The 15,297-nt window shown below is 37.7% G+C and overlaps 1 protein-coding gene across 1 annotated transcript; it reads left to right on the forward strand.

Moving 5' to 3' along the window:
• Positions 1 to 1,999: 1,999 nt before the first annotated feature.
• Positions 2,000 to 2,977, forward strand: LOC136758743 (trace amine-associated receptor 13c-like). The gene has a single exon (XM_066713365.1). It carries the CDS (start codon positions 2,000 to 2,002, stop codon positions 2,975 to 2,977), a length of 978 nt encoding a protein of 325 aa, XP_066569462.1.
• Positions 2,978 to 15,297: the final 12,320 nt, after the last annotated feature.

Here is a 15,297-nt window from a genome sequence, read left to right on the forward strand (position 1 = left end):
TTAAACTAATGTTTCAGCTATTCTAATATTAGAGATATAACGAAATTAAATTTGAATTACATTATTTTTGCTGAAACTCCTATTGCATATGAATAACAAACACAGTAGGCTACAGTCCTAGTAATAACAGGATCAAAAAACAGGATCCAAAAACAGGATCGGATCTGGACTCAGTAGATCCAGATCATGAAAAGGCTTTGTACGAAGCGGATCAAAATCTGGCAGCACTGATGCAAGTGTGTGATCCGGGTATTGAACAGCGCTGCTGTGACTATGAGTCTCCTGTTAAACCAGGTGCCTGACTGGTGTTGTATCTGAACGCGGCTCTCCAGCTACAATGAAAGAGTGAATAATACAACTTTCAAAAAACTAACAGGATCCGGGACTTCATTAAGCTCGCCACCCTCGCGAATTCCACGGGTATATCAACACAGGCAAAAGCCTTCAGAGGTTTTTGGTGAGGAAGGTGTTCGAAAGCAGTGTATATTAACACCATGTACCATATTAATCCTCACAGACATGACTGATCCTGTAGTCAGAAGTGGGGGGGGCAACTTCACGGAGCTTCAAGCAGCATGTGTGCTACAGACTGCAACTCAGACTGCAACACAAAGCTCACAAAGACAACATCCAGAATGCTTTGCAAAGCAGCAGTAATTGTTTTTTCAGTGCATCCAGAAACATATCTGAACCATGGATAAAGCGTGGAGGTATAAATACATAGATTACAGAAGAGGACTCAGAAGTAAGACCAATAACACATCACCAGGTCCAGGATTGAAAACCACTGTTCTAAGCCATATATTAGGTTGTTTCAGAGAATCCTAGCAACACATGGACCTGCCCAGTGATGGCCACTACTGTACTTATGTTGTCTGAATTGAACCCACCTACATACCAGTTAAGCAGTGTGTGCTGGAAAGCCTGGTCCGAACATGGGTGAAGCAAGAGCACATACTTGACAGCTTTCCTATCTTTTTAAACTTTTTCAACAATTACTTACAAGTCTTGGGACCAGGTTTGGAGTTTACATGGCCAACATGGATTTTGCCAGGTGATTTGCCTTTTTCCCACTTCAGAAAACCATGCTGCTTAGCTACTCTAAATTACCTGTAGTCATGTGAGTGTGGTGTGTGTGTTATTGCGGCCGTGGTGGACTGGAATCCTGTCCAGGGTGTACCCTGTATTGCTGCCTGTGCCTGCCGGGTTAGGCAACAACTCACTGTAACCCTGCACTGGATGAGGCAATTATTGGAAGTGGATGGATGGATGGATGGATGGATAATTTAAAGTGGAAAATTAATAAAAATCACATTGTGTCCCTTATCTGCTGTGCGTTTTCACAGTACAAAGTGTACTAAAACCTAATCCAAAAACATCAGTATGGATTAGAAGCAAGTTATTGTTCCCAAAGCAAGCATCATGTTCTTATTTTTGTAATATTTCTCTATTTTATACGGTTTTTAATTCTCAATGAAACTGTTAAAATCCTTTGTTTTGAGACATTCCTCTTTGAATTTTGTAGGCTAATCCAGCTTTTTTCTCTAATTCTATATACAGGGTGATAGCATACTGGAGGGGATTTTTTCTCTAGGCTTGTCACACAACTCCCAGTGAACAAGAGTCATTAAGACCAATGACAACAACACATGCTCACAGCAGGAGGGGCCAGTAACCCATTCCCTCATGTACTTTGTATAAATGTAGGAACAATGTGATTATATATTCAGATAGAAGAGTTTTATATGTGCATGAGCATGATGAGTCAAAATGTTAGGCCTGTTTATCATAACATTTTTCTCCAGCTACACATAAAGCAAAAAAATATATATATATTGTGTGTGAACAACAGCAACATTGTATTGTATTTTCATAGTCATCTTTATTTTTCTATTTTATCTGAATTGTATATTATGTAATACATAATACACATAAAGACATGTTCACATGTTCATTATGTGTGCATAATTCAGTCAGATAAAAATATGTAATTGACTCCATGGAACAAACAGAAGTGCAGTACTGTTTCCAGTCTTCTAACTCCTCCTGCCCTAAGGAAGTGCGACCTACAGCAGTCTATGTGGTGATGTATATTTCTGCAGCAGCAGTGGTGATGCTGACAATGTGCGGAAACCTGATGGTGATAATTTCTATCTCTCACTTCAAGCAGCTCCACACACCAACCAACCTGCTTGTGCTCTCCCTGGCTGTGGCAGACCTTCTAGTAGGAGTAATTGTCATGCCATTTCAATTAATTATTCTAATAGAAAGCTGCTGGTATTTTGGACACCTTTTTTGTACAATTTATAATTTAGTTAAGTCTGTCCCAACTTGTGTTTCAGTTAATAATGTTGCACTGATAGCTATTGACCGCTACATTGCTGTGTGTGACCCACTACTTTATTCCACCAAAATAACAGTTAAAAGAGCCTGCTCAGTCATACTGTTTAATTGGGTGTTTTCACTACTCTACAGTTTGGCACTACTTTACTTCAGTGGAAATTTCACAAGTGCTGATGAATTTAACTCTTGCCTTGGAGACTGTATGCTTTTAATCAATGAAGTATGCATAATAATTGATTTGCTTGTTGAATTTATTATTCCTTGTTCTGTAATGATTGTACTATATGTCAAAATTTTTGTTGTTGTTAAAAGACATGTTAAAGTAATCAGTTGCCTTACAGATAATAGTAAGATTTCTATCACATCTGAAAGAAAAGCTGCAAAAACATTAGGAGTTTTAGTGTTTGTCTTTCTCCTGTGTTTGGTGCCATATTATATCTGCTCTCTTGTTTTTGCAAATGTAAGCAATTATTCTGTACTGATGGTTTTTTTATTATACTTAAATTCTACTGTGAATCCCATGATTTATGCCTTGTTGTATCCCTGGTTTCAGAAGTCTTTAAAACTCATGATAACATTTGAGATATGTAGCCCAGGCTCCTCATTGAGGAGTGTACATACAGAGTGCAATTAAAAAGATGAATTATACTGGCTAACAGACTCATCTTCAATGTATTAGTTCAGCCCATTAAGTCCTATTCCAACGATAGCTGTTTTTTTAGAATATGTGTTTTAGTTCAATTTACTTTTATACATTCTGTTTCATATTAAATGAAAGGGATATGAAAGTGTAGGGATAATTAAAACACTAATATATTTAACCCCATTCTGTCTCAATGTCCAGGGATTGCGGGGTCAGGTGGCAGCCCTACAGAGTCGCATATCTCAGATAGAGGTATATCTCCCAGCTCGGGATTCTGTACACAATAGCTTGTCTCTCGTTTCTTCACTGTAAGCTTTTTAGGGCCTTAATCATGCAGAGATGTTGTTACGTACCTGGATGCAACCATATATTATACAAATATTTACCATAATATGTGTGCCCTGGGTGGGTTATTATTATTTTTAATAATGTGTTTTCATTAGTGCTAATGCAGCAAAGCAGCCTGAGAGACAGCAAGCTATACCTGTTGTGAAGTCATGCATAAATTAACCGCAGCTTCCAGTGAGCTGGACTTTTCACAGAGGTGTCAACTTCAGAAGTGTAAAGACTTGAATTTATATAGAATTTTTATTTTTATTTTCCTTGTGTTGGATGTACCATATCTGAAATAAACAGTGCTCGTTCACTGGTGATTCTACATTTTTCTATTTAAAATTAAACGTAACACAGCCCTTCTAATTTTATATGAAACACTTTAAATATAATGACAATTTTAAGTCTACTGCCTTCTGTTTCAAAACATGATTATTGGTTATATATGTTTTTTGTTATTTTTTTTAAAGAAAAACATTGGTATAATAAGTACGAGTGGCTTAATTATTAATCAAGGAAGAAACAATGTAAGGACAGGACAATAAATACAAAATAAATAGAAATAACAAAAACGTGGAATAAATTGAGTCAGTTAAACAAGCAAATCAGTAATACAAAAAGATAGAAGTCAAAGAAAAAGAATAAGTCAAACAATGAATGAATGAAATTGACAAATTAATGCAAAAACATTATTAATATCAAATGCCAGGAAACATGATTATATTTACTTTGTATGGATGTTGGAGCCACATTAAATTTGAAACAAGTACAGTTGCCCCGCATCTTATGCTGACTTCACTTATACGGTCTCAGCTTTATGCAGTTGGCTCAAAATTATATTAATATTAATATTAATACAGATTTACAAAAACTATATTTTTAATGTTTATACTGCACACCAACTAAGTGCACAATTTTTAGTTATCGTACAGTATTCCGCTGAGACAAAGCATATATACATCATCATCATCATGGTGAGGACAGTAATAAAATAAAAAGTCTATAATGTAGATTTATAAGCAAATTACAGTACCTATATATTTATGCATAAGTATACAAACAATATGTTTTACTGGGATGTACGTAGGGTGCGATTGGTAGTGTTTATAAGAGTCGTCTTGGCTATACAAGGTTTTGGCTTTACATGGGGGGCCAGGAACGTAACCCTTACGTAAGCTGCGGGTCTACTGTTGTATACACTTCTACTTCAGTTACTGTAAGCATTCTATAGACCAAATCAGAATGTTTGTAAACAAAGGCTGTTGCTGCTCTTCGGGCTTGTGGTTGTAGTAGTGCTTATATACACTACCGTTCAAAAGTTTGGGGTCACTTAAAAATGTCCTTGTTTTTGAAATATATATTTTTTTGTCCATTAAAATAACATCAAATTGATCAGAAATACAGTGTAGACATTGTTAATGTTATAAATGACTATTGTAGCTGGAAACGTCTGATTTAAAATTGAATATCTACATAGGCCCGTTATCAGCAACCATCAGTCCTGTGTTCCAATGGCACGTTGTGTTTGCTAATCCAAGTTTATAATTTTAGAAGGCTAGAAAACCCTTTTGCAATTATGTTAGCACAGCTGAAAACTGTTGTGCTGATTAAAGAAGCAATAAAACTGGCCTTCTTTATACTAGTTGATTATCTGGAGCATCAGCAATCGTGGTTTCGTTTACAGGCTCAAAATGGCCAGAAACAAATAACTTTCTTCTGAAACTCATCAGTCTATTCTTGTTCTGAGAAATGAAGGCTATTCCTTGTGAGAAATTGTCAAGAAACTGAAGATCTCATTCAACACTGTGTACTACTCCCTTCACAGAACAGCGCAAACTGTCTCTAACCAGAATAGAACTGAGCAAGTGGACAAATACATTAGAGTGTCTAGTTTGAGAAACAGATGCCTCACAGGTCCTCAACTGGCAGCTTCATTAAATAGTACCCGCAAAACACCAGTCTCAACGTCAATAGTGAAGAGGCAACTCCGGGATGCTGGCCTTTACAAAGAAAAAGCCATATTTCAGACTGGCCAATAAAAAGAAAAGATTAAGATGAGCAAAAGAACACAGACACTGGACAGAGGAAGATTGGAAAAAAGTATTATGGACAGATAAATCTAAGTTTGAGGTGTTTAGATCACAAAGAAGAACATTCGTGAGATGCAGACCAAATGAAAAGATGCTGGAGGAGTGCTTGACGCCATCTGTCAAGCATGGTGGAGGCAATGTGATGGTCTGGGGGCACTTTGGTGGTGGTAAAGTGGGAGGTTTGTACAGGGTAAAAGGGATCTTGAAGAAGGAAGGCTATCATTCCATTTTGCAACGCCATGCCATACCCTGTGGATGGCACTTGATTGGGGCCAATTTCCTCCTACAACAGGACAATGACCCAAAGCACAGCTCCAAACTATGCAATAACTATTTAGGGAAGAAGCAGTCAGCTGGTATTCTGTCTATAATGGAGTGGCCAGCACAGTCACCGGATCTCAACCCTATTGAGCTGTTGTGGGAGCAGTTTGACCGTATGGTACGTAAGAAGTGCCCAATCAAGCCAATCCAACTTGTGGGAGGTGCTTCAGGAAGCATGGGGTGAAATCTCTTCAGATTACCTCAACAAATTGACAACTACAATGCCAAAGGTTTGCAAGGCTGTGATTACTGCAAATGGAGGATTCTATGATGAAAGCAATGTTTGAATGAAAAATCATTAAATATAACCTTGTCAATGACTATTTCCTATTCATTTTGCTATATGAGATGAGATGAGGTACATTACCGTAGTTTCTAAGAAAGCTATATAGTTCTTGTTTAAGTGCCTTTTGTTCTATTTTAGGAGTATTAGGAGTACACCTTTCCCCAGTGTACGAATTAAACTCTCAGCCATACCATTGGCTTGAGGCCAACAAGGAGTAATTTATCTGTGTCTGAACCCACGATAAGCAGCAAATTGCTGAAAATCATTACTTTGGAAAGGAGGGTTGTCAGTCTTAACCATTTTCTGCTCCAGTTGAAAAAAACAAATGCTCAACAAATACATGCAGCTTTTGAGCACTTTTTCTCTTCATATTTAATTACTGGTATAATCACTCTTTATTATATACACATTTTGAAAATTGTCTTTATATATTGCACTTTTTTTGACATTTTGATTTATCACTATCACATGTGAATTTGTTTAATTTGGGCACGTCTGTGTGTGAACAAGCAAACGCCTGCAGATAGTTAGCTGATTTAGAACTCGTTAACAACCTCCAAGACAAAGACTGGAAACCACTAGTGGTTTGATAATTGGGGAAAAGAATGGTAGGGGATCTCTGCCTTTTTAGGAGAGAGGAGAGCACATGAGAGGGGTGAAATGAACGTGGATCATTGAGCAGAGGATGAAAAGAGGGTAGAAGAAAGGGACACGGAATGTAAGAGGAACAAGACGGGCAAAAATAAAACACCAGCAACATCTAGGGGAGGAGACGGAGGTTGCAGGATGGCAGATCAGTGAACTGTAAGTCCACACAGGAAGTAACACAGGTTCTTTTATCCTCTCTTGCCTGCTGTTTTTACCTACAAAAAGATTGATTTAAGTTACTACTTCCTTAGTTTTTTTTGGCTTGTTAGTATTTTAAACTTTCAAGTTTTATCTAAGTTGATAATATATAGGATTTAACACTTTTCTGTCTTTTCTTTATATAGCTACTGGAGGTGCAGGACCAGACCATTAGGCTGCAGAGCTCGTTGACGTGAACCCTCCCCTGGCAGCCCTGAAAGGCAATCCTGGTCCTGCAGCAGACAATGTGGCATCAACATTTTCTTTCCTTTTAGTTTTTATTTGGTTCTTTGCACCCTAGCAAAGTGGTGGGTGTATTTGTTATTTGCTACTTTATGCCCTAGCAAATTAGTGGGTGTATTTTAAGTTGTTGGTTTTATGTGCCAGTTTTTAAATTTATTTGTATGGGTTTAAATTCATGTTCAAGCCTATTGTATAGTAAATAAACCCATCTTTTAAACTTGCAACTTGGTGCTGTCTGTCCCTGTGTTATGCTGGTCGCTGGTCTTACGTCCCACTGTTATTAAACAACTGTTAAACAATTAAACAACCTGTGTGTGTGGAAACATTAGTAGGTTGTAGACATGTGTCTTGGGTCCTAGTGCCCCTAACCACTAGGTGGTGTAGTTACAAATACTTTGCTGGGTGTGTCCTGTGACACCGTGACAAGCCAACAGCATGATGCATGGTAGTTTTCTATAGGAAGCCTGCTTGCAGCCATGCAACTGGAGTTAGAAAGGGGTAAGATTAAAGAGTTGAAAAGACTACAACTGTAAATGTTGGATTTAATAAAATTCTGTTCTGGAATTGTTGTAGGACATCAAGAAGTATTCAATCTAAATTAAAAGAGACCATAAGTGATCAGTTTTTATTTATGTAGCTACTGAATTGAATACATACTGTATCTGTTATTTATGATTTATTAAGCTAATGAAATGTTCTATCTAATACCTGCATAGTTTTGTGTGTTACCTGTAATATGCTTATGTGCCCATTTCGAGAGTTGAGATATGTTAATGCTTTATGCAATCTAATATGTATCCTGATATGTTCATGCCTGGTTTGTGATGTTTTAAACAGATGTGTTTATTGATTACATATATACAGTGAGGGAAAAAAGTATTTGATCCCCTGCTGATTTTGTATGTTTGCCCACTGACAAAGAAATGATCAGTCTATAATTTTAATGGTAGGTGTATTTTAACTGTGAGAGACAGAATAACAACAAAAACATCCAGAAAAACACATTTCAAAAAAGTTATAAATTGATTTGCATGTTAATGAGGGAAATAAGTATTTGATCCCCTATCAATCAGCAAGATTTCTGGCTCCCAGGTGTCTTTTATACAGGTAACGGTAAGGGAGTGCTCCTAATCTCAGCTCGTTACCTGTATAAAAGACACCTGTCTACAGAAGCAATCAATCAATCAGATTCCAAACTCTCCACCATGGCCAAGACCAAAGAGCTGTCCAAGGATGTCAGGGACAAGATTGTAGACCTACACAAGGCTGGAATGGGCTACAAGACCATCGCCAAGCAGCTTGGTGAGAAGGTGACAACAGTTGGTGCGATTATTCGCAAATGGAAGAAACACAAAATAACTGTCAGTCTCCCTCGGTCTGGGGCTCCATGCAAGATCTCACCTCGTGGGGTTTCAATGATCATGAGAACGGTGAGGAATCAGCCCAGAACTACACGGGAGGATCTTGTTAATGATCTCAAGGCAGCTGGGACCATAGTCACCAAGAAAACAATTGGTAACACACTACACCGTGAAGGACTGAAATCCTGCAGCGCCCGCAAGGTCCCCCTGCTCAAGAAAGCACATGTACAGGCCCATCTGAAGTTTTCCAACATCTGAATGATTCAGAGGAGAACTGGGTGAAAGTGTTGTGGTCAAAATCGAGCTCTTTGGCATCAACTCAACTCGCCGTGTTTGGAGGAGGAGGAATGACCCCAAGAACACCATCCCCACCGTCAAACATGGAGGTGGAAACATTATGCTTTGGGGGTGTTTTTCTGCTAAGGGGACAGGACAACTGCACCGCATCAAAGGGACGATGGACAGGGCCATGTACCGTCAAATCTTGGGTGAGAACCTCCTTCCCTCAGCCAGGGCATTGAAAATGGGTCGTGGATGGGTATTCCAGCATGACAATGACCCAAAAAACACAGCCAAGGCAACAAAGGAGTGGCTCAAGAAGAAGCACATTAAGCTCCTGGAGTAGCCTAGCCAGTCTCCAGACCTTAGTCCCATAGAAAATCTGTGGAGGGAGCTGAAGATTCAAGTTGCCAAACGTCAGCCTCGAAACCTTAATGACTTGGAGAGGATCTGCAAAGAGGAGTGGGACAAAATCCCTCCTGAGATGTGTGCAAACCTGGTAGCCAACTACAAGAAGCGTCTGACCTCTGTGTTTGTGTTTGTGTTTGTGTTTGCCAACAAGGGTTTTGCCACCAAGTACTAAGTCGAAGGGGTCAAATACTTATTTCCCTCATTAACACAAGCAAAGCACTTACTACCCAGGAACAAAAATTGTGTTACATAGTGTTATGATTTGTAATTATACATTTAATATTATAAAAGCATGCAATGCATTAAGATTGTTAACAAATTGTTAATTTATTTCAAGTGTATAACTAGGACAACTAATGGCTTTGATTTTCTACAGTGTAGGTGACGTAAAAAATCGAATTTATAAGGAATGCACAGGACCACAGTGAATCAATAAGATGTTTAGTAGATAATGGTAAAATAATAATATAGACAAAAATACAGAGGATCCTGGACTTAGCGAAGCCTCTGAGCCCTGAGAAAAACAGGTGCGTTTATTTATCACCACAGGACAGAGCAAAGAAAAAATCCATATATGTGATCAATTGAAATTAATTGATATTAATTAAATCAAATGTTTTGATAACTGAGTGTCCCTGTCTGCTGCAGACTTCTCAAGACACAGAAAGAAAGACAGAGACACACAGGCTCTGTATGTGTCAAAAATAATTAATTTGGATAAGTTCAATATAGTTGTTGATCAATACTATAAATATTTTGATGAAAACACAAATAGTCTGAATATAATCACTACAGCTAAAACACAGGTGCTAAAAAACACATTCAGTAAAACTATAGTATGATTAGGCCATTATTTTGACAGATGTCACTCCACATTTCAGTTCTCATCATTGACTGTCGACATCAGCAGAAGTAGCTCCCCCTGCATCATCACCTGGATTGCCTTTGACATCACTTCACTGACCAAGACATTTGAAAACATATGTTTTAATTGTGTGTTTACTGACAGTGCTGCCTTTAGATTGGTGCATTAATTTCTGTTTTTCTAAAACTGCAGTCTGTAAGTCAATCCCCTGCATAAAGGCTAAGGCTCGGGTCAAATCCATTTTTTGATGCACCACCATTTGCAAGTTATGAACTAGCTGCCCAGTGTTCACAATGTAGAAAGGTCATGAACTTATGTGATAATTTAACAAGGTACACATTTTATTAAAAAGTTGAAAAGATAAAAAAAAACGAAAACAGCTTGTATTCATATGAAACTACAATAAATATCCTTTATCTAATATATATATATATATATATATATGTATTTATTTATATTATATTATTTATATATATATATATATTATATGTATATATATATTTTTTTATTATTGGAAAAGTATCCTTATGATATTGAACTGTGGCATTTGATGTAACCAGTCAAATGTAATTTAAATCCAATGTATGTATGTATTAATTTATTTTAAAACTGTTTATTTAAATTTAAATAGCATTATACTAAACTATTAAATATGTAAACATTTGCTGTAAGTTAATTATATTTCACAACTTACCACGGACACTGATTAACAGGGATTGTTACTGTAGAAAGAAACAGTAAACAGTATATCTAGCTTTAGTAATATTATACACCAGGGCTTTTCAAACCGGTCCTGGAGTACCCCCTACCCTGCTGGTTCTCCTAGGTCTTAATTACTTAATTGAATGCTATATTGCTTTTTTAGATAAATTAAGGAATCAATTAAGCAATTAAGACCTTGCTTGGAACAAAAACCAGCAGGGCAGGGGGTTCTCCAGGACCGATTTGAAAACCCGTGCTATACACCGATCAGCCATAACATTATGACGACCTGCCTAATATTGTGTAGGTCCCCCTTTTGCCATCAAAACAGCCTTGACCCGTCATGGCATGGACTCCACTAGACCTCTGAAGGTGTGCTGTGGTATCTGGCACCAAGACGTTAGCAGCAGATCCTTTAAGTCCTGTAAGTTGCGAGGTGGGGCCTCCATGGATCGGACTTGTTTGTCCAGCACATCCCACACATGCTCGATTGGATTGAGATCTGGGGAATTTGGAGGCCAAGTCAACACCTTGAACTTGTGATTCATCAGACCAGGCCACCTTCTTCCATTGCTCTGTAGTCCAGTTCTGATGCTCACGTGCCCATTGTAGGCGCTTTCGGCAGTGGACGGGGGTCGGCATGGGCACCCTGACTGGTCTGTGGCTACGCAGCCCCATACGCAACAAACTGCGATGCACTGTGTGTTCTGACACCTTTCTATCAGAACCAGCATTAACTTTTTCAGCAATTTGAGCTACAGTAGCTCGTCTGTTGGATCAGACCACATGGGCCAGCCTTCGCTCCCCACGTGCATCAATGAGCCTTGGCCGCACATGACCCTGTCACCAGATTTCCTTCCTTGGACCACTTTTGATAGGTAATGACCACTGCAGACCGGGAACACCCCACAAGAGCTGCAGTTTTGGAGATGCTCTGACTCAGTTGTGTAGCCATCACAATTTGGCCCTTTTCAAAGTTGCTCAGATCCTTACACTTATCCATTTTTCCTGCTTCTAACACATAAACTTTGAGGACAAAATGTTAACTTGATACCTAATATATCCCACCCACTGACAGGTGCCATGATAATGAGATTATCAGTGTTATTCACTTCACCTGTAAGTGGTAATAATGTTATGGCTGATCGGTGTATAGGCAATTTATACATACTAACTGTTGCAAATAAATGTATAATATATGTTTTAAAAAAGATACAGAATTCCCATATATATCCATTATGGAAAAAAGTATTCAGTCATAGATAATATTATTAAAAATAAAACAATCCAACAAGTTGCATTTTTGTATTTGGAAAGTACAAACACTCTGGTGAACTATTTGTTTGTTACAATTGTTTAAATCAAATTTTATCAATGAGGCATAATCTTTAAAGTGGAGCAAATACATCACTTATGTCCAGATGTGTTTTTAGGTGAAATGTAACCCACATCAGATAGGAACAGATAGTCAAGGTCAATAATAATATGACAAATGGCAACAGACAATACTAAATTAAATGTATTGAGAACTATTTTTACTAGTAATAATAACAACATTAACATACTAAACATGAACTGTTCCCAAAGAAATATTAGCAAGTGGAACTTCAGTGTTATGCCAGCAGATGGCAGTGTTTTATAGCTTTGCTACAGGTATTATTTTTACTATGACGTATACTTCTAAACACCCCTCAAAATACCCACCTGCATTAATTGAAGTATATATTTCAAAAATATATTGCACACTCAGGAACTGGTTATAACCAGATGCTGAAAGTATATGTACAATCGTATGCATATTTATGTCTTTTATTAATGACCATAAAGTAAATAACTTTTATGTTAAAATTCCAGTTTAAAAACAATAAATTTGGCAGAGGGAAAATGTATATATGTTGCTGAATGAGGAGAAAATTACTGCCTGAAATTTTGGACTAAAGAGTAAAGACTAGGATTAACATAAAACATGTACATTCTACATAAATACTCATCTTTAGTATAGTGTCATGTTTCAATGTATTGTGTATATTTCTTAAGATTTCTGCCCGTAACATATACATATTATATAAATTATATAAATTATATAAACTATAAATTATAGTCATGGGGGTTTTGATGCAGTGTGAGGTTATTGCAAAACTGGTATACATAGGAATAGGAGCCTTTGTTTCTGTAAAAGGTTCCAAAATCCCAATTAACCATTTGGAAAATTAGTTAAACAGCCAATAACTTTGTACAATGGAAACGTCTTTCAGAAATTTTGCCAGATATTATAATATTTTCGCTTTTCTGAACCAACAATAGAAAAATGCATAAATTATGGGGTTGCAGGCTGAGGTAACCAAACCAAAAAAGTAACCAAACCAAAATGGCAGTTTCTATCAGTGTAGGTGGTACTGTATAATCAAGCATGGGGTTAAACAAGTTCAACAGGAAAAATGGAGTCTAGAGCAATAAGCAACATGAGAAACATAAGAAAGTTTACAAACGAGAGGAGGCCATTTGCCCATCATGCTCGTTTGGTGTCCATTAATAACTAAGTGGCCGAAGCAGTGATCCGGCACCTCTGAATTTAGATCCGGCACCTGTTTTGGGAGATCCCCAGTGCTTAATTTGCTGCTGGATCTCGGGTTTTGGGTTTTGAGTGTCTGTGTTCCGGTACATATTTCCGCCGATCCTGTTGCAAACCCGTCACCCCTCCCAACCCCCGCTCTCACATTTTTTTACCGTCGCCACCCCCCCCCTGGTTTTACGGGTTTTAATCGTCACCACCCACTCTCACATCCTGCACTGTTCTGGGACCAGCGCCTGCCTCGTCACCCCTCCACTCTCATATACACTTTGTGTTCCGGCACCTTCGGATTTACAAATTAAGCACTGGATCCTAGGATCCTCTCCAGTCTATTTTTAAACTTCAACCACATTTCTGAGTAGTTTGTTCCAGATTGTGACAACTCTCTGTGTGAAGAACTTTCTCCTGTTCTCTGTCTTGAATGCCCTGAAGCCCAATTTCCATTTTGTCCTCTGGTGCGTGTGTCCCTGCTGATCTGGAAAAGCTCCTCTGGTTTGATGTGGTCAATGCCTTTCATGATTTTGAAGACTTGAATCAAGTCCCCACGCAGTCTTCTCTGTTCCAGGGTGAAAAGGTTCAGTTGCCTTTCCGAGTAGGACATTCCCCTCAGATCTGGAATAAGTCTGGTTGCTCTCCTCTGAACTGCCTCTAGAGCAGCAATATTTTTACCGAAGTGTGGAGCCCAGAACTGTACACAGTATTCCAGATGAGGTCTAACTAGAATACCACTAGTCTGAACATTACTTCCCTTGTTTTAAATTCTACACTTTTGACAACGACAGTATATATACATATATATATATATATATATATACATATATACATATATATATATATATATATACATATATACACACATATATATATATATACATATATACACATATATATATATATATATATATACATATATATATATATATATATATATATATATATATATATATACTAACATTCTGTTTGCCTTTTTTATTGCTTCCCCACATTGTTTGGATGGAGAAAGTGAGGAGTCCACATAGACTCCTAGGTCTTTCTCATGCGATACTTCATCTAATTCTATTCCTCCCATAGTGTAATTATAGTGGTCATTTGTGTTACATGCATGTATTACCTTGCACTTGTCCACATTGAATTTAATCTGCCAGGTGTCGGCCCACAACTGAATGTTATCTAAGTTCCTTTGAATAGCCTGTGCTGCCGAGATTGTATCTGCTGAGCCACCTATTTTAGAATCATCTGCAAATTTGACAAGTTTGCTAACTATCCCAGAGTCCAGATCATTAATATAGATTCGAAAAAGCAAAGGCCCTAGTACTGATCCCTGTGGAACTCCACTAACATTAGTAAGACATGATCTGCCTTGTCTAAACCCATGTTGACTATCTCCAAGAATATGGTTTTCATTAAGATGCTTCTCTGTTTTCTGTCTAATAATTCTTTCCAACATTTTACAGGTGATGCAGATGAGACTGATTGGTCTGTAATTTCCTGACTCAGTTTTGTCCCCTTTCTTGTGGATTGGTATGACATTTGTCATCTTCCAGTCAGTTGGCACATCCCCTGTTCTAAGTGTCATTTTGAATATTTGAGTTAGCAGCCTATAAATAATTTCCCTCATTTCCTTAAGTACTGTTGGAAATATACCATCTGGCCCAGGTGATTTGTTTGTTTTTAATTCTGCTAGTCCCTTTAGTACCTCCTCCTCATTTATCCTGATCTCTCTTAGGGTTTGTCTGGACTGATTGTTAACCTGTGGCATGTGATCTGTTTTTTCTTTTGGTATAAACATCTGTGAAATATTCATTTAGAACATTTGCCACATCTTGTTCGTTTTCCAAGATACTTCAATTTTTGCCGTTCATCTGTTTCACTTCCTCCTTTATTGACCTCTTGCTGTTGTAGTATTGAAAAAAGCTCATTGCATTATTTTTAGCTCCAAGAACTATGTTTCTTTCTATTTCCCTCTTTGCTTTCCTGATTCCTTTCTTAAGGTCTCTTTACA

This window comes from Amia ocellicauda, chromosome 1 (genome assembly GCF_036373705.1).
Source record: "Amia ocellicauda isolate fAmiCal2 chromosome 1, fAmiCal2.hap1, whole genome shotgun sequence".
Classification (NCBI taxonomy): Eukaryota; Metazoa; Chordata; class Actinopteri; order Amiiformes; family Amiidae; genus Amia; species Amia ocellicauda.